General features: G+C 40.3%; 1 protein-coding gene and 2 long non-coding RNA genes across 3 annotated transcripts in view; 2 read left to right on the top strand and 1 right to left on the bottom strand.

Moving 5' to 3' along the window:
• The window catches only part of WDR27 (WD repeat domain 27), a 67,537-nt gene extending 40,831 nt beyond the window's left edge, over positions 1-26,706 (bottom strand). Inside the window, 23 exon segments of the mRNA XM_082217127.1 lie at positions 1,291-1,412; positions 2,376-2,473; positions 5,210-5,343; positions 6,260-6,381; positions 9,573-9,662; positions 9,949-10,055; positions 10,314-10,388; positions 11,225-11,303; positions 12,357-12,424; positions 13,121-13,254; positions 17,015-17,082; positions 17,558-17,661; positions 18,366-18,498; positions 19,020-19,131; positions 20,013-20,083; positions 20,654-20,705; positions 21,110-21,223; positions 21,457-21,522; positions 21,526-21,581; positions 22,105-22,246; positions 22,792-22,990; positions 23,545-23,806; positions 25,829-26,706. Coding sequence (XP_082073253.1) covers positions 1,291-1,412; positions 2,376-2,473; positions 5,210-5,343; positions 6,260-6,381; positions 9,573-9,662; positions 9,949-10,055; positions 10,314-10,388; positions 11,225-11,303; positions 12,357-12,424; positions 13,121-13,254; positions 17,015-17,082; positions 17,558-17,661; positions 18,366-18,498; positions 19,020-19,131; positions 20,013-20,083; positions 20,654-20,705; positions 21,110-21,223; positions 21,457-21,522; positions 21,526-21,581; positions 22,105-22,246; positions 22,792-22,983 — 2,139 coding nt within the window. The 5' untranslated portion in view covers positions 22,984-22,990; positions 23,545-23,806; positions 25,829-26,706.
• LOC309529278 lies at positions 13,745-14,420 on the top strand. The gene is made up of 2 exons (XR_014218145.1): positions 13,745-14,009; positions 14,296-14,420. It is a non-coding gene; the product is annotated as an uncharacterized lncRNA (long non-coding RNA).
• Positions 19,475-21,311, top strand: LOC309529281. The gene is made up of 3 exons (XR_014218150.1): positions 19,475-19,693; positions 20,315-20,434; positions 21,160-21,311. It is a non-coding gene; the product is annotated as an uncharacterized lncRNA (long non-coding RNA).
• Positions 26,707-27,802: the final 1,096 nt, after the last annotated feature.

The raw sequence follows: 27,802 nt of genomic DNA, 5'->3' as shown, positions 1-27,802 counted from the left end.
AACACAACAGCCCCCACGGTGGCACATCTGAAAGGGATTTCCAAAATGGTTTACCCAAACAATCCTAACTAGGGCTGCTCAGTAGTGAAGTGAAATAGAGTAGAGCAGCAGATATATCACTGTATCCCAAGCCCTGCTATCTCACACCAACCATAGTTAATGGGGGGTGGCATTTGCCTCACTATGCCAACCCAAGGCTGGCATAGCTGGTGAGCTTTGGATCCAGCAGATGGTGCCCTGCCTGAAACACCATGTTTTGAGGCCTCTCACTTCCTACCACTGGCTTTCAGCACTTGAACTGCACTCTTAATTTTTCAGCATAGTATCCCTCAACGTGCACACACAATCATATGAGCATTCATAAATGGGATATCTGGACCACAATCAATAGGCACTCAAAACTATCGTTATTTAATTCTTAATGTTCTGGAACGTATGTGTAAAACATGTCACAACACTGCTTATGCCTCTGGCTTTTGGGTGTCTGAGAGCACAACAGAACATTTGGCAAAGCAGATGCCAAATCATACAGCACAACACTGACTATGCCGCTAAATGCTTGGCATATTCATATAGAATATGCAAGTTAGCACCAGATCTCCAACTCACAAAACATTTCCCATGCTGAGTCATGGTGTTGCTTTCCTTTTTCATAATTATGGTCATCACAGTAGAGAGTAATTCAGATGAACTACTGTAGCAACCATAAAGAAGGCTGATTGGCGAAGAATTGATGCTTTTGAATTATGGTGCTGGAGGAGACTCTTGAGAGTCCCATGGACTGCAAGAAGATCAAACCTATCCATTCTGAAGGATATCAGCCCTGAGTGCTCACTGGAAGGACAAATCCTGAAGCTGAGGCTCCAATACTTTGGCCACCTCATGAGAAGAGAAGACTCCCTGGAAAAGACCCTGATGTTGGGAAAGATGGAGGGCACAAGGAGAAGGGGACGACAGAGGACGAGATGGTTGGATAGTGTTCTTGATGCTACTAACATGAGTTGGACCAAACTGCAGGAGGCAGTGGAAGACAGGAGTGCCTGGCGTGCTCTGGTCCATGGGGTCACGAAGAGTCGGACATGACTAAACAATAACAACACTGTAGCAACAGGCTAGAGAACAGTGTGGGTTGAGAAGCAGAGCTTAATGCTTCCCTATCCAGTTTATCAGACATGTAAGATTCTAAATCTTTCCAAGAAAGGGAGTGCCATTATGAACAGGAGTCTTTTATGTTTATCATTGTTTAGAATATAAGTATTAATTAAAATTATTAAGAGATCTTAAGCTTACCTTGTTTTGGCAAATCTGATGAACTGATCTAGAATGCACATCTGCTATCACTGCTGCACTACAGCCCACATTGAGGTCAAAGACTTCTAGTGCTCGATTGCTACCACCTGCCAGTACAATATCTGTTATCTCTGTAAGTTAAAGTTCTGTTAAGCTGTGTATATGTATGTACATCTTTCATATGCAAGCAAAAGGCACACTACATTTAAATATATTAAGCAGTTTTGCCTGACTTCACTAGCCAGTGTTGTTCAACACACTAGTAGAAATACAGTGGTGCCCCGCAAGACGAATGCCTCGCAAGACGGAAAACTCGCTAGACGAAAGAGTTTTCCGTTTCGGAGGTGCTTCGCAAAGCGAATCTCCTATGGGCTTGCTTCGCAAGACGACAATGTCTTGCGAGTTCCTGCGGGGTTCCCCCCCCCCTTTTCTAAGCCGCTTATCAGCTGATCCGATCAGCAGATAAGCCGCTAAAAGCCGCTAATAGCGCTAATCCGCTAATCCGTCAATGGGCTTGCTTCGCAAGACGAAAAAACCGCTAGACGAAGAGAATCACAGAACGGATTTTTTTCGTCTTGCGAGGCACCACTGTAGAACCAATGACAAAGCTGCCTCATCATAATGCATGTTTCCAAATTTATACCACTAATGATTTTACAGCATGATAATAGCAGCATAGTAAAGCTAATGGCTTCACTTTTTATGATATTAAAAGATAAAACTTGATATCATTATATTAAAGAACTGAAGTTAGCTAAGGATGCAAACCTATGCATGCTTACTTGTGCAAAAGCTCCACTGAACTAAATGGGACTCATTTTATTTATTTATATTTAACAAAATTGATATACCGACTGATTGTAATAAAACCTCAAAGCAGTTTACAGAAAAACATAAAACATTAACATTTATCAATAAAAGACATATTTTAAAAAAAAATCAAAACTAATTAAAATCAACAATAAGCTACAGACTAAAACGCATGTAGCAGCTTAGTAATCATGTTAAGAGGCTAATGCCAATTGTTCCAAATTAAGTGCTTCTGACTGAATGCTGAACATAGGTAATAATTGATAAGAGGATACAAGAATAGAATTCATTGACTGCTGAAAGGCTGGTAATTTCCACTGTAGATGCCATGGGGAATTTCTGTACTGATTTACAAATGCTCTTATTTCGGTATCTACAGAAATATATAAATAACATCAAATAATAAAAACAATGAAATAAACAATGAATTTTTTCAACAGGTATCTTATAATCAGTTCATATACTTACAAACATAAAGTAAAAGATATCTGTGTAAACATATTTTACATAATTTTTTGTTATAAAATTTAAATCTAGTGTATATCTCAAAGCGCTGCATCAGTTAATTTTCTTTTGTATTCCTGTCTATTCCTATTATTGGAAAAAGGAGGAAGAAATGCTTGAACTCTTGGTCCAAATGCAGCAAACTTGCATGTGTGACTATGGCATCAGAGATCAAACGCCACAGTTTTTAAGGAGGGAAGGAAGAAGTGAGTGGATAATTTAGACTGTGTTAACATGTTCTTCTAATTAAGAGATCTAACACATTCCTGATGTTTCTGTCTATAGCTGCACTGAATCTTTTCCATACAAGCATTTTTCCAAATCTGACTCATCAAAGAACTGAGTGAAGAATTAGGTGAAATGGGAGTAATAGCACAATGGTACATGCAAGCAAAACTAGCGGGAAATCGAAATAAAGAAAGCCACAAACAAAACATCAGGACAAATTAAACTTTTTCTTTTGTGTTTTTTCACTTATATCAAACTTGGCTGTTAGGATAATTTGTGGGTGTTTAAATTCCCCCCCCCCCTCTCTCCTTCTGTGTGCTATTGTTTGTTTGGCATTCAGCACTGAATTAAATCCAGTAAAGGAACTAAGCACAGGCAATGAAATCAGTTGATTTGTTAAGTGAAAGAAAAAATGTGATCCTAGTAGATATTAATAAGGGGCTTGCCGATCGAAAGGTCAGCGGTTCGAATCCCTGCGGCGGGGTGCGCTCCCGTTGTTCGGTCCCAGCGCCTGCCAACCTAGCAGTTCGAAAGCACCCCCGGGTGCAAGTAGATAAATAGGGACCGCTTACTAGCGGGAAGGTAAACGGCGTTTCCGTGTGCTGTGCTGGCTCGCCAGATGCAGCTTGTCACGCTGGCCACGTGACCCGGAAGTGTCTCCGGACAGCGCTGGCTCCCGGCCTATAGAGTGAGATGGGTGCACAACCCTAGAGTCTGTCAAGACTGGCCTGTACGTTTACCTAGTAGTTATTAATAGCATAATCCCCCCAAATAAACATCTTAGACATCTGAAATCAATGAGATTTAAACTTGTGTAACTTTGGTTGATATATGTGTGTATTAACATGTTTGTATATTTAAAATTCCTCACATCCAACTGCTAATGGATCTATACCCTGATGAAAAGTGTTTCATTACTGTCCACTGATTAAATAATTTTATCTGATTAAGCATCTGCCTGTAAACTGCTTGGAAGAAATCAATACATTAGGAGGGAACTGTGAAATAGCTTTTGGGTTTTTTTACATTATAAGGTAATGTTCACTGATGAAAGGCAAGGCCATCTTTAATACCTTCGTTTTCATTCCTTGTTACATTAACACAGCGACACCAAATTAGCCTCAAAAACAGACAAGGGTTCCCGGAACTCTCAAACGCAATAATTAAAATTTGCTCTCATGATTACAATTGATCAAATCATTAACTAAAGCAGGGTGGGGAACCTCAGACCCAGCACTCAAATGCAGCCCCCCTCAAGGTCTCTTTTTCTGGCCCTAGGGATTCTCTCCAGGCCACGCCTCCTCCCAAGCCACTTGTTTCTGTAGAGCACATCTTTCACCAGCCTAGCTTCACAGCCTCAATCAACTGTTTCTGCATGGCTGGAATGTGCCCTTGCTTTCCTAGATGGAAGGCACAGGGGTGTGTGAGTCTGTGTATAGAAACTTGCCCACTGTGCAAAGGTAATGTTTATATTCATTGATGATCCACCCACTTTTGCCTATGGCCTCACTCATTACTGGCATGTAGCCCCCAGATGGGAATGTGACCCTAGAGTTGAAAAGGGTTCCCCCATCCTAAACGATAACTTTTGTTGATCAAACTGATCAAGGCTGCAACCCTATACACCTAGAAGTATGCCCCATTGAACACAGTGGGGTTTACTTTTGAGTAAACATGCATAGGCTTGTACTGCAGTTTGCAGCCCTAGAAATAACATAGAATAATACTTTAGCAAAAGATGCCGAAAAGACAGTAATGATTCCAAGGTAGTGTTGGGCAGAATTAAATCTGAGGTACGATTAGATTAACTGCAATAGAATTGAATGTGACCAGAGGCAATTTTCACGCTAACAATATTCCTATTTTTATTTTCTGATGCAAGATGTAACATAAATAGCAAAATCTGATGCATGTTTATTAAAAAGTCACACTCTATTCCATAGCACATTCTGCAAAGTAACTATCCATAGGACTGCAGTTTTATTTTTTCCTCTTTCATTACAGTGGTACCTCGCAAGACGAATGCCTCGCAAGACGAAAAACGCGCAAGACGAAAGAGTTTTCCGTTTTTTGAGTCGTTCCACAAGACGAATTTCCCTATGGGCTTGCTTCGCAAGACGAAACGTCTTGCGAGTTCTTGCGAGTTTGTTTCCTTTTTCTTAAAGCCGCTAAGCCGTTAATAGCCGCTAAGCCGCTAATAGCCGCTAAGCCACTAAGCCACTAATAGCCGTGCTTCGCAAGACAAAAAAACCGCAAGAGGAAGAGACTTGCGGAACGGATTAATTTCGTCTTGCAAGGCACCACTGTACTTTGTTTAGGTGTCTTACAGGATCTAAAGAATACTTGATATTTCTAAGAATTGTAAGACTTTACCTACCGTTTCATCTCATCCTTGCTGGTATCAAGGTAGCATCTTAACATGTGAAACTCTGCTCCACAAGACAACAATATAAATGTATCTATATAATAAAACTGTGCTGATCGAATGGATTTATGAAACATGTCCTTTCCCTAAAAGTAAAACATATATAATTAACTATGTATACTGTATAATCTTCAGTCAGAAAAATACAGATGGTTTCTTTATGGCACACTGTCAGATTACTTCCTTTGCTAATTTTCTGGCTAACAGGTGATTTCTCTAAATTACAAATCTTGATTCATTTTACACTGTTGTCCATTTCTTTATAATTACTACTAAATTAGACAAGGCCCAAGGTCCTAAGAAAATACAATGTCACTCTGAAAATCCAGTCATTTACAAAGAATCTAGTCTGACTTCAGTCCTCTTTCCCACAATAACATTACATCACAAAAAATACAATGTCCTGAATGCCAATCCAAAGGCAATCACTCCTCAACCTCTTTGACACTCTTTGACACACACAATTTCTTATTCTTCTTTGCATTCCCTATATTAGAGGAGAACCCTTTTTCAGCATGAGGACTACATTCACTTCTTGGCAACTTTTATGGAGCCACAAGCGAGCATTGGGTGGGGTCAGAAGCAAACATGGACAAATCTTAACAAATCTAAAATTTACCTTTGTGCGTAGACTACGCACACACACACATACACACACCTCTTTCTCCATTCCAGGCTATGGCCCATGATGGAAGTGGAGCATGTGTAACAATTTAGCAACCATTTTGAAATGCCAGAGAACTGCGAGGGGAGTGGCACTCAAGTCATAAAGTGCTCATGAATTACAGCACACACAGTTTTATGTGCTTGATAACTTCAGTGCCATCACTATTGATAACTAGAAGTGTTAAACTATCCTAGAATTTTTTTCACAATTACTAAGGTGGCAATTGGAAATACATTCCAAACAGATACAATTGATATGATTTTGGGGTCATAGAGAACAGGCATCATAGAGAACAGTACCCCAAATCTATCTAACTTGCACGAGATGTTTATTACCAGACATAAAGCAGGTTCTGCACTGCTGACTGACCAGATCCTTAATGTTCTGTCTTCAGAAGATGAAACAAGCCAGTTGTTGTCATGGCTCCAACCAACTGAGTTAACGGCACCATCATGCCCTAACAAAAATAAAGAAAAAATGTTTGTTGGAAAACAGGTCTGTCATACATTCCTAATAAACCAGAAGACTTTCCCCCCCAGAAAGATCACGGTTCATCTAAGAGAATTCTTATATATAATAATGTATGAATGTATGTGGAGATACAAAGAGGGGTTTAAAATAATTAAATTAAAATTTCAATCCACAAAGGAAAATACAGTGGTACCTCAGGTTAAGTACTTAATTTGTTCCGGAGGTCCGTTCTTAACCTGAAACTGTTCTTAACCTGAAGCACCACTTTAGCTAATGGGGCCTTCTGCTGCTGCCGCGCCCCCGGAGCACGATTTCTGTTCTCATCCTGAAGCAAAGTTCTTAACCTGAGGTACTATTTCTGGGTTAGCGGAGTCTGTAACCTAAAGCGTATGTAACCCGAGGTACCACTGTAATGGATTTTCTATTAACTAATAAGATACCTATTCTTCTTCCTGCCGAGGTGGACTTAGGGAGAACTGGAATCAGTGTGGAGTTAGCCATCTCCCTTATTTGTCAAAATTCCCATCCTGGACAACTAAACTGCTTCAGATGTGTCAGTTACAAAGATTGTTCAGCAGAGCAGGAAGGGCAAAGTAGGGATTCATCGGCCTTACCAATAAATCCCTTTTCTTTTTGTTGCAGTGTACAATTTCACCCTCCAACTTGAATTCCTCCTTCTTATAGGCTTAGGTATCCTCAGGCCACATACAGGCTACATTTTCCCCTGTAAGCTAAATATTTTAGTGAGAAGAGATGACTTGCTCATTCTTCATGTTGTTAATTCTCATGTCCTGATACTGTCTTTCTTGTAGAACTTTATTTGGCCAAAACATGCTTGTCCAGAGGAGAGGCCATTAGCAAATCCGAGACTGATCACAACATGCCGTTAACCAAATATTTATATAAATTTCCCATTATCTAGGGAAATCAATTTCTAGTACTGGAATGCAATCAGTAAAATATGCAATGGCATAATGCTTCTTTCTGAATCCACTAGGATGCCTGGTTTAACAGGCATGGAAACTGAAGTAAAATAGCTAGTATCTCTGTATTTTTCCATTTATGCAATTGCAGTCTGAGCTGATTTATAATGAAACAAGTATTACTACACATAAACAATTTTTTTGGTTTGCCCTTCATGAAAATTTCTCAAGGCAATTGCACATCCCAGAATTTCCCAGTATTGCCAGACATTCTTATGGAAAATGTGACACCTGAGAAACCAAGAAAATGGAATTTCCCAACCCCACTTAGAGCATCTCTACAACCTGGGATCTGGGGAAAGAAACAAGAATAGCCTGATTCTGCCCACCTGCCCACAGCTGCTCTGACTCTATTTAAAAACAATTTATTATTATAAAAAATTCTGAGGCAGAGATATAAATACACATAGCAAAAGTATGAATTTGTGACACACTTGTTCTTGTTTTTTCAGAAGTCTAGGTTTAGAATCAGAGAAGTCTCTGAATGTTTTACTTTATACACGTCAGTAATATGTTTAACAGAATATACAGTGCAGTTGGAATTTTACCATGATGAACAGGAATATATTCCCTAAATTTTATTTCAAGTATAAAGATTGCTTCCGACTACAGTTTGTTTTAGCCAGGCATTCTGATATAAATATACTGTAAGTTGGTAGCAGTACAAAAGGATAGATAGCCTAAACCTTGTTACTACAATGTTAAATGATGCCCCTTTATTGTGCTTCACATGCAAATCAGAGTTGTAACTGAACTGCAAGTTTCATCAACACTTATGATGAAGTAAACTTCTCTCTTTACAAAGGGAAGACTGGTATTGTAGAACATTAATTTAGCAACTTCAGTTCAGTGTGGCCGCTTCATTTTTCAATCCTATAAACTGTAAACAAATTCAAAGTGTTAAAAGAGCCGATCTAACATCCCATTGTCATAACCCAGCACATATCATTTACCTAGATGAAAACTGCTAATGTTAAAGATATGGTATTTTAAAGTCCTAGACTGCCCCCTAGTGTACTGAATTTAAATTTGCAATATACATGTATGCATTTCATTTATAAATTTATACACTATTTTTGTCACAACCAATCTCCATAAGCTATGAACGACGGGTTTGAGTCTCGCTAGTGTAAAATAGAGCCAAGCTGAAATACTCCCCTTGTTTCAGTGAGTTTTCAAGGGGGGATTTTTGAGATGGGGTAAACCTACTGAAAGCAGTGGGAGACCTTCTTCAGGGCATTGCTAACCAACAGCCATTATCGTTCTTCCCAGGATCCCCTGGAAGTGGTGTCATTCCAAGGTATTCTTGGTTAAGGTGGGGACTCCACTGGCAGCCTTTTTTGGGGGGTTTTTTGGCAGCCACAATTTCCCCATGGGATGCCTTAGACAAGGCACTGTTCCCGGGCTTTTGGAATGACAGGAGGCAGTGGCAGAGGGTATTGTAGTCACTGGTAGGCATGCACTGAGAGCAGCTCTGCTGCTGCTGAGACTAACAGGGAAAATTCAAAACCAGCAGAACCAGATTTTTCTAAAGGACTGGAATAAATTTATGTTGTATATGAAAGACAATTGTAATTACTTAACATCGCTTGTAGGGTTACAAGAAGTTTTGTAAGGAGGACTTTATAAATTATTGGGAAAAGCATTAAGATTAGCTGATGTAAGATTGGATTTATAGCAATAAGCATAGTAATAAAATGCAAAATCAGAAAGAAATTTAGAAAACCATTAGAAGGGGTCTTAGGCTGTGATAGCCAAAGATTTGTTATGTTGCTTTGGAGTCGTCATGTTGGAAAATTTGTGCAAAAATAAAAAAGAGAGCAGCTCTGCTGCTACCACCATCAGAGAAGCCCACACCTCCAAGGAAATTCTGCTTCCACAGCCCCTGTAAAAGCTCCCTTCAAACTTTTTCAGTGATTTAATCAACCCCTGAAAACAAACAGAAGAAAATTTCACCTTCCAGTCAGGTTTAGCAATATAAGACAAAATAGGCAAATTAGTGGAAATGAAACCGAGCATGATAGGCTTCAAGATTCTAAAATGAAAAAGAAATCACAGCAATAATATACAGTACTAGCGCTAAAAACAGGTACCGGTAGCATAGTAAAAATGACATTTGCTTAAAATGCTGTATCTTGCACTAATAGGAAGTAAATTGAAGACCTAAGACTGAAAAAGGCTGGAATTAATTTACCTGAATAAACTGTTGGTGTTCCTGTAAGATCTGACTTGAATGCCAGCAAAGTTTTGTCTGCCAAGCCACAAGCCAACAACTCTCCATCCCCTGTAAGAATAAGGCGTATAGGAACTTAATCTGATAATTCTAAACCATGAATATACCAAATCATGTTTTAAAAAAATATTGTAGTTATCTATACGCTGCATTTAAAGAATTCCTCAGAAGTCAATGGGATGTATTTCTGTGTAGACATGCATAGGATTGTGTAGTCAATGCTGAAAATCAAGGTAGGCTTGCTGTCTGAATGAACCTTAATGAGCCCTATATATGTAAAAATGATGTTTAGCAGGTGAATGCTGCAGACATCTAATGCATGAATATTTTTCTATACCTGAATACTGAATACAGCATATAGAAGTTGGCTTATCAGCTACGATAATCTGTCTCTCAGATTTGTTTGGAGGAATGTTGACATGTGGATAGTCTTCCTTATTTCGTCTTCAATGGTAAAGAAACAGGAGAACATTTAAAAAGATAAAAGTACAAACTGTGATGTACATTTAAATGTATTACCATTAAATTTACAATATTTTCTCATTAACAAGTGTTGGTGTAATAGAAGTTACATACTGCTAAAATAATTTTAATTTCTCTTTTATTTGGAATCCCCCCCCCACTGTGTAATTGCAAGATAATACTAGTTCTGCTTCAGTGTCATTAATGCATTTGTTCAGACATATCAGTTTTATTGCTTACCGTTTGCAACTTCTCTTCAACTTCAGTTCCAGATTGTTTTGCTTTGCATTGGTCTTTGGAGAGAACATGGTCATTCTGCAGTGGAAAACAGTGGGCAATAGTTCATAGGGCCAAAGAAGACCTGACAATAAATGTCTCTTTGCATTTAATCTATAGTTTTGTAAAAGTGCAAATACATCAGGTAGGGTACCATGTTTTCCTAGCTCACTAGAGACAAGTGAAAATAATGCAAACGTCCAGTAACTTCATTTTCTATGGATTACAAAATGATTGTAACATTTTGGTGTTACTGTTACAACAGTGAGCTGAATCCAAAAGTTCTCTTCCTCCAGAGGAAGCTTCATCTTTCAGAGGAAGGGAATTCTTGCATTCAAACCCATTAAAAAAGCAATCAGAAATAACTGCCTCAGTATAGGAATATCAAAATCTAAGTTACACAGACAAGCAGGCTAGCAATACACATACAGCCACTAACTCATATATAGCCATGCTGTGATTCTGAAGGGATGCAGAAAGAGCGCAGGAATCTCAGAAGATGGAGATTTCCAATAGCTGACAGAAAGGTTTCAGTGAACTACATCTTTCCTGGCCCCACCCCATCACTAAGAAATCCAAATAAATTATGAAAAATAGTGCTATTTGTAGACCAAGCTATGCAGATTTTGCTAAAATTGCATAATTTTAGACTTACAATTCTAATTTATTTGTGAATGTGCCAGTTTCCCAAACAAGCATTTCTTTAAACCTTAGTTTTAATAGTGTCAGACTAATATTTTTTACTCTTTAGCCCATTTTACATTACATTTTCCATATGTCAAATATGCTGTGACAGTCATGCAGCTTCTCTTTCTACAATAAAATTTAAAAATCAATCTTAAAACACTAAAAATAATTACATAATATGTACTCACTGTGGCGCTGATGTGTAACCTGAGGACTTAATTTTATTATGGAAGACCAGCGGCTGATCTTTTATTGGGCTTTTTGTACCTGAGTTTAAAAAATACATACAAAAATAAATAAATAAATAGTTATAATTACAGCTATATACTTGTAATTATAAAATAGTTAATAATGACAGCTAAGAAACAATAAATAAATACGTTTAACAAACACAGTTAGAAATATGGATACCCAGGAAGTTCAGGTTACTTTGTTTCAGCTTTTAAGATGCTGAACTTCTGCTATATAATTCTGTCTTTTAAAAGCATAATTATTTTTAAATTGAACAAACAGGATGCTCTGTGCAACAGGCCTGAGTTCCAGAGATGTTGTAATGCAAATCTACAGTCCCTGTTTGTGTAGCCTCTCTCACTGCTTCAATTGAAGGGAACGTTTCCCATAAGTATTTATTTTGTCTCCAGTGCAGAGAGCATCAATATTATTTGATTTCTTATACACCACCCTTCCTGTAATGTCCACAGTGACTAATAATAAAAATAATACAAAAACAAAACTAAATATTATATCCTATAATGTCAGTATTACATTATACATAAGATGCCGTCCCCACGATGTTCCAGAAGCCTATAGTAACAAGTAGGTTTTAAGGTGTCAACTGAGCAAAAAAAATGTGTGGGTCAGCCTGATCTCAAGATGGACGAGGTTTCAGAGCCAGGTACCATCAATGAATAGGAAAAATCTTGCATCAAGTAGAACTCCACATGTGCATGATCTTGCATCCAGAAATTATTGCTGGATATAGTGGAATAATCTGATCTTACATCAACTTACCTGGGAGTATCTTCTACCAAAACATTTATTTATAAATTAATATTTAATCCAATTCTTCAGTCCAAAAACCTCAAACCAGATAACAAAGTCAGCGATAAAAACAGAACAGAAAGAAGAACACAGCCCCAGAAAAACAGACAGACAGACAAAAGATGACTGGTTACCACCCCGGATACCTAGTCTGATGCCAGCTGTGTTCCCAGGTGGTACTGGGTCTTAATCCATCCCTTTTGGATGCTTCTTCACCCCAAACAAAGAATAGCTGTTTATAAATAAGCGCCAAACTAGTTGAAAGTTTACCAGACTTACCTTTTTTACTTATAAGTTGGCTTTTTTCTTTCTTCAGGCACAAAGGAGAGGTTGGCAGAAGAGAGCACCTAAGAAGAGACACACTTCCTTACCCGGGCTTTGGACGCGGGAGATGTGCATTTTTAGGACCCACCGTGATTTTGTAATCGTATGCTGTTTTAAATTGTTTTTAACACTGGCCATCAATTGTTGTAACCCACACTGGGATCATGTAAGGGTGGGTTAATAACAACAACAACAAATCAAACAAATCAGAAGACATATATATATGACACCCCGACTCTTACACGGGAAGACACCCGAAGACACCAAAACCTGCATATATATATATATATATATATACCATTTATGAAAGAGCAGTACTAGTGACATTTGGGGCACTGCTAGAAACAGTGATTTCCAAAAAAGATCAGCTCCTCTCATGAGCTTGAAGATACTTGAAGCTGATGATTACAACCCATCAACCCAGAATAATATTCACTTGATAAAATCTGGGGCAGTATTCGGATATCTCGTCCTTTTCCACCATTTAAAATTAGAACAGCATGGTGGTATTTCCATCAAAAAGTCACATTTTCATTATGCAGCAGGTAATGCCATGTAAAAGGAACATTAGCATCTGGAAGAGACACACTAATGCTACAATCCCCGCATCTGAAAGTACCCGATATCTAACAGTTTATCTTCTAACCTGTGACAAATGCTAGCTGGATGGTGGAACTGATAGAGATTCAAATAATCCAAATGACTTAATGTTTCATTACCTGGCAACTACAGAAAGGCCTTTCTCACTTCCACTTAAATGGAGTTCACTCTGCTGGGATCTCAACAGGGCAGCAACATTAATCTCCAGTAAGGCAATTCTATTCTCAAACATTGAAGTTAGCAAACAGAACACCTGCAGAGACATGTCCATGAAGCATTTCTCCCTTCAAACCAAAATAATGCCAACATAGTAAACAGTAATCAGTGGTTTGTAACCTAATATCTGTGGGCGGAGTTCGGCTGATGGAACAGGACAGGGGTCGGCAACCTGCGGCTCCGGAGCCGCATGCGGCTCTTTAACGCCTTTGCCGCGGCTCCGGGGCGGAGGCGAGGGGAGGAGGCGCATTTTCCGCAAAGCCATTTCCGAGCTAGAGAGGAGACGGGGTTGCGAGCTAACCCCTCCCACACTCCACTCGCGGGGGCTGGCCTTTTGCCCCCGCGAGAACAGGGGAATCCCCGGGCGTCCCTGCAACCCTGCCCGCCAATCGGCGGGGCCGGGGAGGCGTGGCCTAGCCCATTTAAGGCCAGGCATGACCGGGGACCGCCCTCTTTGCCCCGTTCCAGCTCGCACCCTCTCCCTTCCTTCCCCTCGCGGTGTGTGGGATTCCACTCCCGGCAGACCTTCTCTGCCGTCCTCGCTGCTTTCCTCCCCCCCCCCCCGCGCTTTTCTCCCTCTCTAGCCTCCTCTAGGCGTGGGTTGAAGCTGCGGCGGCCATTTCTTTAAAGGGCACCGATAAGGGAAAATCGTCGGCGCCATCTTTGTGGGCGCACGTGGGAGTCGCGGGAGCGGCCATTTTGGTTGAGGGCTGTAAGCAGGCTGCATTGAAAGGGGGCATGTAAGCTGGTCACTGTTTTGAAGGGGAGTGAAGAACACACACTCAAAAAAAGGTAACTTGTTAATTTAACGTTTATTTCTATGAGGAGGAGTAATTCTGAGGGGTCAAACAAAAAAATAATAAAAAAGTGTCAAAAAAAGTTATTTTAAAATGACGAGGATGACATTGGGCCCTCATTATTAATTATTATTTACATCAGGCACTGATTATGATTTATGGTACACTGGGGCCCTGATTAATTTTCTATGGCATTTTGGGGCATTGATTATTGGACATAGCAAATTTTGCTATGGGGCCCTCTGATTTCTAGTTACGTCCCTCTTTTGGACCCCCGATAGGCCAGCCATGGATAAAGGCAAGAAAAGAAAAATTTCTGAAGAAAACAGAATGTTTAATGATACATGGACAGAATCATTTGCCTTCTCTACTGACAAGACTGGTTTACCAGTATGCTTAATATATGGTGAGAAATTTGCAAACAACAAAAAGTCAAATATTGCAAGACATTTCCACAATAAACACACAGCCTTTGCTGAAAAATATCCAGATGGAGATGAGAGACGAAAAGCCATTGCAGAACTTATGAGGAAGGTTGATAGGAGCAAAAATAATTTCAAGAATTGGGTGAAGTCTGCAAATTCCACAACATATGCTAGTTTTGTAGCCGCTCAGGAAATAGTCAAGCACAGTAAGCCGTTCACAGTGTTATATTTGTTTTAAATGTCGCAATGGTTTTGCGGCTCCCAGTTGTTGTTTTTTCTTCAGAAACGGGTCCAAGTGGCTCTTTTTGTCTTAAAGGTTGCAGACCCCTGGAACAGGACTTTCCCATCTCCCCTTTCTGTGCATCCGCCTCAACACCTCTAAAATTCATTCCTTGGGGGTGGGAAACCCTTTGGGACAATGTGGGATGCAGTGCACAGGGCTGCAGAAGGGTGGGGAAATTGGTGAAAATCAGGAATCCTCACACAGGAGACCTTTGGATCCAAGCCATTAGAATTAGTAAGACATGGGCTATTTCAGTGTCATGCATGTGTGTATGAAGCTCTGCATTCATTTTACAGTGGTACCTCGGGTTAAATACTTAATTCGTTGCGGAGGTCCGTTCTTAACCTGAAGCACCACTTTAGCTAATGGGGCCTCCAGTTGCCGCCGTGCCGCCGGAGCCCAATTTCTGTTCTTATTCCTGAAGCAAAGTTCCTAACCTGAAGCACTATTTCTGGGTTAGCAAAGTCTGTAACCTGAAGCGTATGTAACCCGAGGTACCACTGTACGCCAGAGTTCACTGTGTGTTTGCAGCTGTTTGCCTTCCCATTTAATCTGCATAGTCCACATGACATTACTCTCCCACAGCACCAGTCTCGATGCTTCCCCCCTGTAAACTGAGGTTTACCTCAGTGTTTCCCAACCGGTGTTCCGTGGCACACTAGTGTGCCGCGAGACGTTGCCTGGTGTGCCGTGGGAGGGAGGCGGGCAAGTCGGGCGGCGAGAGGCGGGGCGGCGGCGGCGAGGAGAGGCCGCCCAGCGCGGGGCTCTCGCCGTCTGCCTGCCTGGCTGCCTGCGTGGCGCTGACGTCACAGGGCTGTAACGTGCCCCACATAGGCACACGCGGGGTGGCGAGCGAGCTCCCTCCCACATCCCATCGCCGCTCGCTTCGGCCGGCCTACTGGGCTGTCGCAGGCGGAAGGCCTGCGCATGCGCGGGGTTTTCGCGCCTTCGGGATTGCCTTCACGCCTTCCTCCTCCCGGGTCCTTGAGAGCGCGAGAAGCGGCAGCGCAAGACCTGGCAGGTATTGCGCTTGCCAAGGCAGTCATTTGGGAAATGAAAACTTGCAAAGCAAGCAACCAGTTCAATCTGAAGTACGTGTATGCTTAATATCCTGTATCTGAAACCTGTTCTGCCCCCTCCCCCACACTTGGTGCCATTTTCATCTACACATGCAGCAGAGTAAGTTGACCCAGAATAGTACCAATTCAGATGGCAGATGGGAGAATGACAGTGCTGAATGCTTTCCCATGTAGAACAGTCCCTGCAAATAAAAACCTAGCATATTTGGAAGAGGGATGCTAGCCTAACCATTACCTTCTATGCTGTTACTAATTTTTTTTTTTTTTTTTTTTTACATAAGTAAAAAGTGACCTTTCCCCATCTGGCATGGTGGTGTGCCTTGAGATTTTTTTCATGAAACAAGTGTGCCTTTGCCCCAAAAAGGTTGGGAAACACTGGTTTACCTGATATGGGGATAATCTGATGAACTGGGGGAACTGAACAACAAATTTGAGGTCACATACTATTTGTTTCGATGTTTCTGGGTGGATGGCTCAATCCCCGTTGCCTACTACTCCCTTTTTCAAGCCTATCCAAGCCTACTACTTCCTCAATTCTTTCATTTCTTTTCCATTTGTACCCCTATTTCCAGGGCACTCCTGAACGGAAGACTGTAGCCTTATACAGATATTAATTTTTATCTCTCATATTTGCACAAAACTAGAAAACTGCACAAGCAAATTCACAATTGTCTGACTCTGTGCTTTTGCACATTTCTTGGTTGGGGAAGTGTTTTCTAAAGGATAAAAAATAAAAATCCATGCGCAACTATATACACGCATGCCCTGTTGGTACTTTATTAGCATAATAAAATCAACAAATGAGAAGGCAGGGACAAACACAAAAGGGAATGCCTACTGGTATGAACAAGAAAGATCGAAGTTGCTCTGCATATACAAACTTGTGGTGTAGACTAATTCAAATAGGAAAAATGTGGATTGACAGCTAAATAATGCTCAAAGGCAGAGAATCCCAGATACTTTGGATAGCAAAATTGGGAAATATTTATGCCTTAGGTCTGGGAGAACTGTAGCTGATTAGCGCTAACACAACAGAGCTAGTGATATAAACCAACAGCATAATTCTTTTTTTATTAGTAGTGTGCCACAAATGTGAGGTTTGCTTTCCCCCCAAATTTAAGGTTCCTCTAAATTTTCAGTTTCAAGGAAGAATAAACTGTGCTATAAACAATAAAAAATTAATATTTAAAAATAATTTCAATACTGTACTCACCTTGCCATTGATTGCCTTCCTCATTAAAGCACATGATCCAGCAAACTGAATGCTGAGGGCACTGAAATCTTTACACACAAAAACCCCAATATTATAAAACATTCTTTTTCTTTGCTAATATAGAAAAGTTCCACATTAAATTAAATACTGGCTACAAGGCTTTCATCATATGTATGGTAAGTTGATATAATTCCACTGATTTCATCAACCTAACGCCAGCGCATAAACTTCCAGTGCAATAACAAGTCAAACCTGCTAGCAGACAAGCACACCTCTGTAATTCTAACTAGCTAGTAGAAACAGAAACAAGACATGAACAATGAGCCTTGGGTTGATGTTTGCGCAACAGAACTTCTCCCTCCTTTCCTGTCCCCTGCAGCTCTCTGCCCACTGGCAAAATCCGCTCCAAAGGGGCAGACTTTGAGGAGAAGACAGAGGGAGCAGAGAAAGGAGAATATCTGTTGTGCAAATGGAACTCCGCTTATGCAGTGATGGACTTTCCATATGTAAATCACACCAAGCTGCAATAATAAATTATCATACCTCTGTAATGTAAAACAGCTTCCAACTCAAAATTTGCCATGTTAATTATGAATAAACCAGTAGAGCTTCCTATCCACAAGCATGGGGCATTCACAGTAGGCAAACTAATTGAAAATAAAAAGAGAAATAGAGTATTTAAAAAAAAAAAATCCGGCATTCTCTTCATTACAGATACAATGAGGTATTTTTAAGTTTCATAGCTTTTATGCAGATAATTAAGATAATTAATGATGTGAGCTGGATAAGAAGAACACATGAACATGTGTTCCTCCTTTCAATTAGGAACATTTAGGATTTCAGAAAGGGTATCTCCCAATCCTATCTCAAGATATTGATGATTGAACCTGGGACCTTCTGCATGCAAAGCACATGTTCTACTACTACTAAGCTATAGCCTGCACTTTAAAGTATGTTTATATTTATGTTTAAAAAGAAAGGTGCAGTGTCAAGATGATGAAGGAGGGAGGTTAGGGGGAAACAGAATGGTTTTATGTGGCTCATCAGCTGCATAGATATAAATGAACACAGACACGAAGATAGAGGTTAGGCGTTATGGTGCTTTAAGTGTGAAATTTTATTTGTAATTTGCTTATTCAAGGGTTTGACACTGCACGTTATTAAAATGGCATGCATGTCCTCCATACAATGTCTTCAGGTTATTACAGCAAGGCTGTAATACAGCGTTAAAAAGTCATCACCTACTATAAAGTATTACCTACACAAAACACTTTTATATGATTTTCTAATTCTTATTCTCTTTTTCATGACATACAATATCAAGCAGTGAATGAAAACTTAGTGCACTTACCTGTGTTCTTCATCACCTACATTTATCGACTTGTCACAGAGTTCAATTCTGAGAACTGGAAAGGTAGTTTCAACTGTTTCTTCTTCCCTTAAATTATTTGAAGTATATGCCTTAGAAGGATTCTGAATCTCATCTAGGGAAAACAGACAATGCCTATTAAACTAGAAACAAGTTGCTTAAGACATTTAATGAAAGCTAGAAGCAATAAGCTAAGTTCATAGCTATGCACTGCTGCTATATAACTCATCTGGCAGGGCTGTCTAGCCTGGGAAACATGTGCTAGCAAAACACAGCTCCAAATTTGCTTTGATAATACAATTCTCAACTAGTATAAGACAATTTCTGTGTAGTACTATCTATCACAGCACACAGCAGGAGACGGTATCATACTGTCAATTGAATGTGACTTCTTTGGAGCTGACAAAGTTCACACATATTCACATTATAAGTAAAGGCCTCCTTTAAGATCAGTCTTTCTGAGCTGTCTATTTTGGAGGCCTTCTTGATTTGTGTGCCTGTATTATCAATTCCTATGACATCTGGATATAAAGTTAATCCAGATTCGTAAAAAGTATCTATATGAAAAATACATTTTAACCATGTCATTGGCTAACTAGTAATATTTTAAGATGTATTCCAGAAGCATCATGTTACCCAATTGTTCGGATTTCCTTATTTTGTTGTAAAACTTCTCTCTCTCTTTCTTTATATTTATATGTACTACACAGCGATACTGATGCCCGCTACTCAAGCTGAAGATCCAAAGCTGAAAGAGAGAATAAAACTATAAACTAGCTTTCTGCACTTCTCTTTTAATAAGTAAATGTTTCTGGTATTATCATCTTAATTCAGTGGTGTGGCCAAATACCAAAACCTATAAATATAATAAAGTTCATCTCAAATATAAATTTCCATATTCTCCAACTTGTTCAGGAAATTGTATTTTGGCAACCAACTTTTTCTCAGGCAATCAAGTTGACTGTCTTTGATTTGGCTAGATTTCTTCATATATACCAGGCTTCCTCAACCTTGGCCCTCCAGATGTTTTTGGCCTACATATCCAATGATCCCTAGGTAGCAGGACCAGTGGTCAGGGATGATGGGAACTGTAGTCTCAAAATATCTGGAGGGCTGAGGTTGAGGAAGACTGCTAAATACATTATGTAGATCTCATTGGAGGATTTGTAATGCCTCATCACAATTTAGGATTTGCATAATGTCTAGGGAGGAGAACAGAGCGAAAGAGAAGTTAGGTTGCACAACAGCAATGGGCATGACATAGGAGCAAAAAGGGAGGGACAAACAGCCGAAGTTTAAGTAAAGCTGGGGTGTAGAGGAAGAGAGAAAAATGGCAGTTTTAAACACCAGAGGTTTGAATAAAGCAGGGATAGAGGGGCACACAGTAAAATGGCAGCTGTAAATAACAGCAAATGTTTGAGTAAAGCAGGGGTGTAGAAGTTGGAAATGGTGCTTAGTACTCAAAATGTGTGTGGGGAGGAAGAGGCAGAAACTTAACACGTGGATAATGTGTGTGCAAAGCAGGTTGCACAAAAGGAGGTGAGAGGAGGCATGAACATAAGGATATAGGTGAAAACAGGAGTATAAAACTCAAATTACAACATGTCAAATTCCCAGAATGCTTCTTACCTGTCCATCTGCACATCCAGTGATAATCTGTTTATTCTCTTCATCAATGAAGAGACTCAGAAGAGGAAATGCTGGAGAAAAGAGGCAGATAAGAAGCACAATATGGAAAAGAAAAAGAAATAAGGAACCACTGGGCCTAAACAGAAAATCCTCACTATCAAATCAATACAACAGTAAAACACTGAAATCTAAATTAATTAATACTCAATATAATTTTGCATCCCAATATAATGCTATTTTATGGATACAGGAACTCCATAGCACACATAGCTGCAACATCTGTTCCATTCATTTCTATGTAGGTAACAGATGCAATTGAGATCTGCTGCCTCCACTGAAATTAACAAGATGGCACTTTGGAATGGAGAAATTCTACATATGCACGGAAATATACGTGAAGACTCTGGGTCATGGCAACTACGGTAAGTACAATTACTGCTGTCACTGGGAGTAGCATGGAGAATGGGAGTAATGATATGGAACTGAATGTATATTGCATTGTGTTGTTCTAACAATTTATTTTGTTGTTTTCATCCTAAATTAATATTGGAATGGATTAAAATGCTCATCTCTTGTGTCAAGTATTATTCTATATGAAAAAGAGGTTGGTTGATACTGATTCATTATTTTTAAAAGCATACCTGTTATTACTGCTGACTGATATATTAATAGTCCAGTACAATAGTCCCATACCTTTTGGAGGGAAAAATATGGTAACGTATAAATGTCAGTTTATATAATAATGAATGTAACCAATGTAATACTTTATAAAAGCCATTTGATTTTTCTGTTGATTCCATGAGATGGGAACAGAACCCCACAGACCAAGCAATACAGAAAATTTAATTATGACTGAATAGTAGCATTCAGTTTTAATAACTGATCATGGAAAGCAGATGTGAAGATTATATAGTATACCCAGTCTTTATTTTCCTTCTCCTAATTAGAATATTCTTTATAGTAAAACAAAGCACATTAGCACTATATGGTTTAATATTTGAGTGCTTCTCCTTTTGTCTTAACATTATACTAAACCTCATAGCCTGAGCCAAAATAAAAATATTTTCTTAAAAAAACCAAAAAGAGAATTTCCTTGCCTTAAAACTTCTATCTTCAGAAACTGATATAAGTCTATTTTTTTCCCAAGGGCAAAACTCAGCAGCAGTCACTGGAGCCAGGTGACCCTCCAATTCAGCAAGTATAACCTCATCCTGCAATTGATCCCAGAAGAAAAACAGATAAAATTTCAAAATAAAATTGGTAGTGTTTGATCCCAATAAATGTGAGAAGTTCAAGTAATGTACTTGTCCATCACTTGTGAAAAATACAGCTGCTGGATGGACCAGAGTACAACTTGCTTTCAAATGATTTCTACTTCTTTGATGGCACAGATAGCTATATTTCAATATCACACTGTGGTATGTTTAACAACATAGGCTCTCACCTTTGCATTTAGCATGTATATCCGATTGCCAGCACATACTGCCACTGTCTCATCATCTGGACTAAATCACACATAAAGCACCATTCCCAAAAGTGTTCCTATAACAATGCCTTCTGGCATTACCCCTGCAATATTTGAAACATAACACTAAATTATTATGACTATTTGACAAAACTAAAACTTCAATAGTTATGTGAAAGCTAGTTATTTTTAATAGCAAACAACTTCATATATATTTTTAAGCTGGCTAATTAACATACTGATTTCTGAAGCAACGTAGGCTGCAGTCCTAACCATGTCTGCATAGAAATAAGTCCCACCTAATTCAATAGAGTTTACTTGCAGGTAAGTGGGATTAGGATTGCAATCTATACAATTCTACTCAGAAGTAAACCCTACCTACTCTCAAGTAAATGGACAGAATTACAGCCAAAAACATACAAAAAACCCCCTCTGTACCATTGTTATTTTTTTCCCCTTCTGCAATACAGCAAAAGACAAAACTAACAGAAATTACTCAACAAAACCTTCACTCAGCATCTCCCACAACCATGGAATCTTCCCTCTTGATAAGCTCCTTTTCACAAGCATAAATCGAGGCTGGTTAGGAGAATCCCACCCACTGAATTTTTATCACAAAGTGTTCACCTTGTAAAAACTTCTTCATGCATTCATCCAGATTCCACACTATTACGTAGTCACGTGAAGCAGAGCAAATGAGGAGTGGATTGTCTTTGCTCCCAAATGCCAATGCAGTAATTGAATGGTGATGACCTAGTAAGTGTAATGGCTGACAAAAGAGTATTTGGTAATTTGAAATAAGATATAAAATATGCAGCTAATCAATCAGTTTCTTCCAAAATATTCATTTTAGTTATACAAACTATCTCTTGATCTCAGAGTGATTTATAGAATGTAAATACAAACATTTCAAACATATATAAAAATATAAACATACAGCTAAAATACCTCCAGTCTAAGAACCAACTAGCAAATATCTGCCCATTTTTAAAGGCGTAGCTTTTTCAGGGAAAGCTACTCATTACTGAGGACCAATGTGGCTGCTAATTTTATTAGTATCAAATATGGCTATCAAATAAAGGCTACCCTTGCTTTTTCACCCCAGATCGTAGTGACTACCCCTTCTGGCTCATATACTATATTGTCTCCTAAGCACTGTTTCCATTAATTTTCAAAGAATTTGCACAGGAGTACTGCACAGTGGGTTGCATTCTTTGGAACATTGTTATTGTTCTTGTGAATATACATCTTACATGCCAATCTTATGGATTCTTGAACATAAACTAAATCCTCAGAAAGAACTAAGTTTTCAACCTGGTGGTCAGGATCATCAGTAGTATTCAAAATACAAAGCTCATTCCCATTCAAAGGAAAAGCACAGTAATGCATGCTACAAGCAAGCTGGACATGTGATTCTGGCACTTTGGATCTAAAAACTTGTTTTTCAAGAACAATGCTGCTGCTACATCCTTCTTCAGCAAAACAGAGGTCCACAGGGCTTTCCATTGGACAGCTGAAATAGACACCAAATTAGCATTTAATTAGAAATGTCTCATTCATTGGAGAGCAGCTACATTTATAATATCTTAAAGTATTTATGATGTTGAAGTAAAATATTTATGATATTTAATAGAAGGACAACATGGCTAAATCATCACAAAATTATTGACCCCTTTATTAAAGGATAATAAATATGCAAGAGGAAGACAAGGACAAAGCCTCATAGAACGCATAGGCATGACTTTGCAGAGAAGAATTCAGACCCATCATCTGCCATGAGCCGGGAGGGGGGGTTAGCTTTGGGAGGATTTAGGTATCCTGTGCCCAGTTCTGCCAGCAGAGTTGCTCAATCATCAGCAAGGGAGACCCAGTAGCAAGGAGTGCTCCAATGCACCCACCTATTTCAACCTGGTCTGCAAAACCCCCCAAAAGAAATGAAATTTTGCCCAATTTGATTTCAAACCATGTAGGCAAATGAAGTGTTTGTCTTCAGATCAGGGTTTGCAGGTGCTGCTGACCAGCTGATAATTTACAATGCAAATCTTTACATCAAACACTGCTGCTTACCAGTTCCAGTTAAAGTACTGCGATGTCACAAGACAGTCAAACTTTATCCATTTCCAAGAGTGTAATGTTTAGGACTGCCACATCACCATGACTGTTTGGTTTTCTGGTTTGTTTTCCATTCTTGAAAGACCATAGTCATCCAATCATACACAACTGGATGAACACAGAATGCTGGAACTTCAGTTGTGCATTCCATTTTTGCCCATTTTTTATTTTGAAACAAAACGTGGACAAGCTGAGCTTTGTTGCCAAAGATGGGTAACTGTGAAAAGAGAACTGCTGGTGATTAAACTTCTAAAAAGCAAAGAGGATTAGACAGTTTCAAGTCCCTTGTTGGCAACAACATAGCAAAAGCTGACAACAAAGGATTTCCATCAGTGTTGCCAGACAGGGAACAATTCTCTTATATGTAAAAGAATTCAGTCCTTTTTAATCTTCAGTGCCAGCGTCCTACAAGAATTCAAGCTTGTTCAGTGTAATGCTGTACGTACTAAATTATTTTGGCATCAGCTTTGTATGGGAGGACAGAACAGTATTTGATTCCCAGGGTGGCTGGTAAGTCTCAAGCAGACAAGTGTGTGAGCAGGGCCAGGGTTTTCTCTGAAAGTGCTGGCAAGGGAGTCACGGATCACTGTGCTGTAAGGAATTTCAGCAGCAGAAACAGAGTGCGGGAGAGGGGCTTCCTTCTCTCTCCACCTGTCTAGTTTCCAGGTGCCAATGGCTCCAACTCCCATTAGCTCCAGTCAGCATGGCCAATGGTCTGGGATGATGGGAGTTAGAGAGTACCACCACAGCTGCACTCACCCCAGGTCAGTGTTTTTCAATCAGGGCTCCACAAGTATCTCCTCACACCCAGAGGTCCTAAATAAGAAAGACTCTGCATTTTATAATGGTGAAATAAATTATTACCAGTTTTTGCTTTGTTTTGTTTTTCTCCTTTATATATGGAAGGGGAAGCAAGAAGAATTGCCGGCTGCTTCCATTGGGCAGCACTGCTGTACAGCAAGAAACTTCCGCTGAGAGAGGCAAGGGCCTGGCAGACTTGAGTTCGAATTCTCCACTCAGCCATCAAGTTCACAGGCCTGGGTGACCTTGCGCCAGTCACAGTTTCTCAGCCTAACTTGGGGTTGTTGTGGGGACACAATGGGCTGGTGGGGAGAACTGTACACCCCACCCAGAGCTCCTTGAAGGAAAGGTCCAAGACTAAGTGCAGGGCTGGATTTAGGTTTGATGAGGCCCTAAATTACTGACAGTAATGGGGCCCTTTATATGTCCAGCTGTCCTTTGTCAACAACAAATTCTCACTGTTTTTTGTGTTGAATATATGCTATATGGTAATTTATGGACCAAATAGGTATCTAAAGCCATTTGCACATGTTGCCATGCAACCAGTCCATGAAGAATGTAGGCACCCTATTTACAGAAATGAGCAAACCAGTGATATTTTAGGGAGCAGGCTAGCAAGCAGCGCCCATGACTTACATCATCAGAGCCTACACAACACAAAACACTGTTGATGTATGTAGGTTTTATTTTATTTCATCATCATCATCAAACCTTTTATTGGCATCACATACAAACATCGATAACATAACAGTACAGAGTTACCGCTTATTTTATTTAAAATAAAAAATTCCTTCCAGTAGCACCTTAAAGACCAAGTTAGTTCTTGGTATGAGCTTTCGTGTGCATGCACACTTCTTCAGATACACTGTGCATGCACACGAAAGCTCATACCAAGAACTAACTTAGTTGGTCTTTAAGGTGCTACTGGAAGGAATTTTTTATTTTGACTATGGCAGACCAACACGGCTACCTATCTGTAACTTATTTTATTTGTTTTATATCTTCTATTTTGGAAATGTACATCCAGGGGTGTTTTTTTTCTTTACATTTTTTTGGGACCCCAAAAGAGTGAGCCCTAAGCTATAGCTTATTTAGCTTATACGTAAATCCGGCACTGTCTAAGTGTCAACAAATAATACAGAGCCGTAAAGGCTCGAGGAAATACTTGGGGATTCTGGCGTCCTTTTAAACCTGGCCGCGGAGTCCTTCACCGTGGTGTGAGAACTGGGAGGGGGAAGCCCTCGGGGAAGTGGTCGCAGCGGCCCCCTTCCCTGAAGTGGAGCAACCCATGGGCCTCCTGCTGTGTGGAGGAAACAGGAGCGTCGACTCCCCTGCGAGGGGTCCGAACGCAAACTGCCCTCTGAGACTCTGACACTTGGCCATTGCTGGATTCCGCCGCGAAACCGTTGGGGGCGTGGCCTCCCGCAGGAATACTTACGTCAGCCAAGGCGCCGCGAGAGGGACGTTCGGGGATTTTCTTCTCGGAGAGCAAGGGGGCGGGGCTTGCCCCTTCCTAGCCCTTGCGGACACAGGCGATTAGCGGAGAAGGGGAAACTCGCACTCGAGTCCGCCTCCGCCTCTGCCTCACAACCAGCAGCCGGGTACAGCTTTGGTCCGCCTGTCTTCGCCGTCCGCGGCTGCCGTGGAGACACCCGCCTGCCCTCGGAAGTGAGGGGCCAGGGAGGAGGTGGTTCTAATCTTTCCCCAGCGAACGGTCGAGTGCGGGGAGCAGTCCGGTTTCCTAGGTTACAGTGACGCCTACGGAAAGGCCGCGAGGCCAATTCCAGCCGCCGCCTTCGCGTCGTCCTAGGTCTGCAGTTGTCAAATGAACGGAGATTAGTTGACCACACGTGCGCGCCTGCCCGCCCCTTGTAGCAAGGCTCCTGCAGATTTTGCATCTCCCGCGCCGAGGTGGGAGAGACATTAAGAGGCCGACTTTCGACCATGGCTGTAATCCTATTCACATTTATTTGGAGTATGCCCAGATGAACTCAGCACTGTATCAATTTATGTACACAGTGAGAACAAATTAGAAATACCCCTCGTACTGCTAAATTTCTTACCCACTCTCACGTCAAACTTTTTAAAATTAAGTTCATTAGTTCCACTGCAAAGGGGGGGGGATGTACAGTTGCAGAGTTGCAACATGGAAAACCGCTGTTTTAGATCCACTGCCAGCTGCCAGGCAAGAGCTGCATCTGTGCCTACCCATTTCTTCACTTGTATCAGTTTCACTCTCCATAGCCATCAGAGTGAACAGCTATAACTGCATGCAGATAGGGAAGTCAGACAAGCAACCAAGGCTGCAGGGAGCTGCAAAAGCAGCTATGCCTGACTTGTTACTTGAGATCAGATAAACATTTGTTCTTCAGGTTGCAACCTAGCAGTGCTAGACTAACAGGGTTGAGGGCATTATATGAATCATTCCATTTAAAACTGTATTTCTGTGAAATTACCCCTGACCCAGAGCCACATGAGGCAACAGAAAGCTGTGCACTACATTTTAAGTGAAAGGATAAACAGTGCCAATTAATTCTTGGTGTATGGGTTTCTGTTGCCTCCTGTGGTTCTCTGTGTATAAATTGCCACAAAGAAATACAGACACTTTTATAATAATTAATGAGATTGTATTTGAGATGGCTGGAAGTGGAGTGCCCCCACTCCCAATAAGACATTTTAAATGTACTGGATGTAGCAGATCATATGTGCAACACCTGTTTATTTACATTGGATTCCATTGGTTGGCTCAGGACAACTACGTTTAGGACTACAGTATACATCCTATTGATTTCAATTAACTTGCATACTTTTAGTAACTGAGTGCAGCATTGCACTTTTAAGTCATGGAATCTAATATGAAGCAGCCCAAATGTTGTGTTTTTCATGTCTAAATTAATCTTCCAAATATGATTACCTGCAAAGACAAAGGACCAACCTTTTCTAACAGAAACCATATATGCCAAGGAAAGAATATCCAAGTCTAATATTGTGACCATTTATACACCTGAAATTGGAACAACATGTGGCTTCCATCTTCCAATAATATGTACTGATTTAAAATTTATGGAAAGAGCCCATTCTAAATCAGTTCACTTCTAGCAGTGCTTACATATTTGCAATTGCATGCACTTCCCCCACTATAAGGGGGTGGAGTTGGGCACTGCAACTGCTGACATATTTACCAAGGAATGAAAAAACGAGAACCAGATGAGGAGCACCAAAAATGGCTGGCAGGTAAAAGGTATTGCCAAGAACATTCCTGCTAGTGGTAGACTACAGTAACTCCAGAGACAAATGTTTTGAAAGCAGAGCTGGACCCTGGAGCCTTTGTGGGCTCTTCTGCCATCTCATGATGGCTAGGAGCTGGCCTATTAACAGTCTTTCTTGCTCCCAAATACCCACTTAGCAGTCA

This window comes from Podarcis vaucheri (genome assembly GCF_965113315.1).
Source record: "Podarcis vaucheri genome assembly, chromosome: 3".
Classification (NCBI taxonomy): Eukaryota; Metazoa; Chordata; class Lepidosauria; order Squamata; family Lacertidae; genus Podarcis; species Podarcis vaucheri.
Note: the sequence above shows the minus strand (reverse complement) of the source record. Positions and strands in the feature narration are given on the sequence as shown.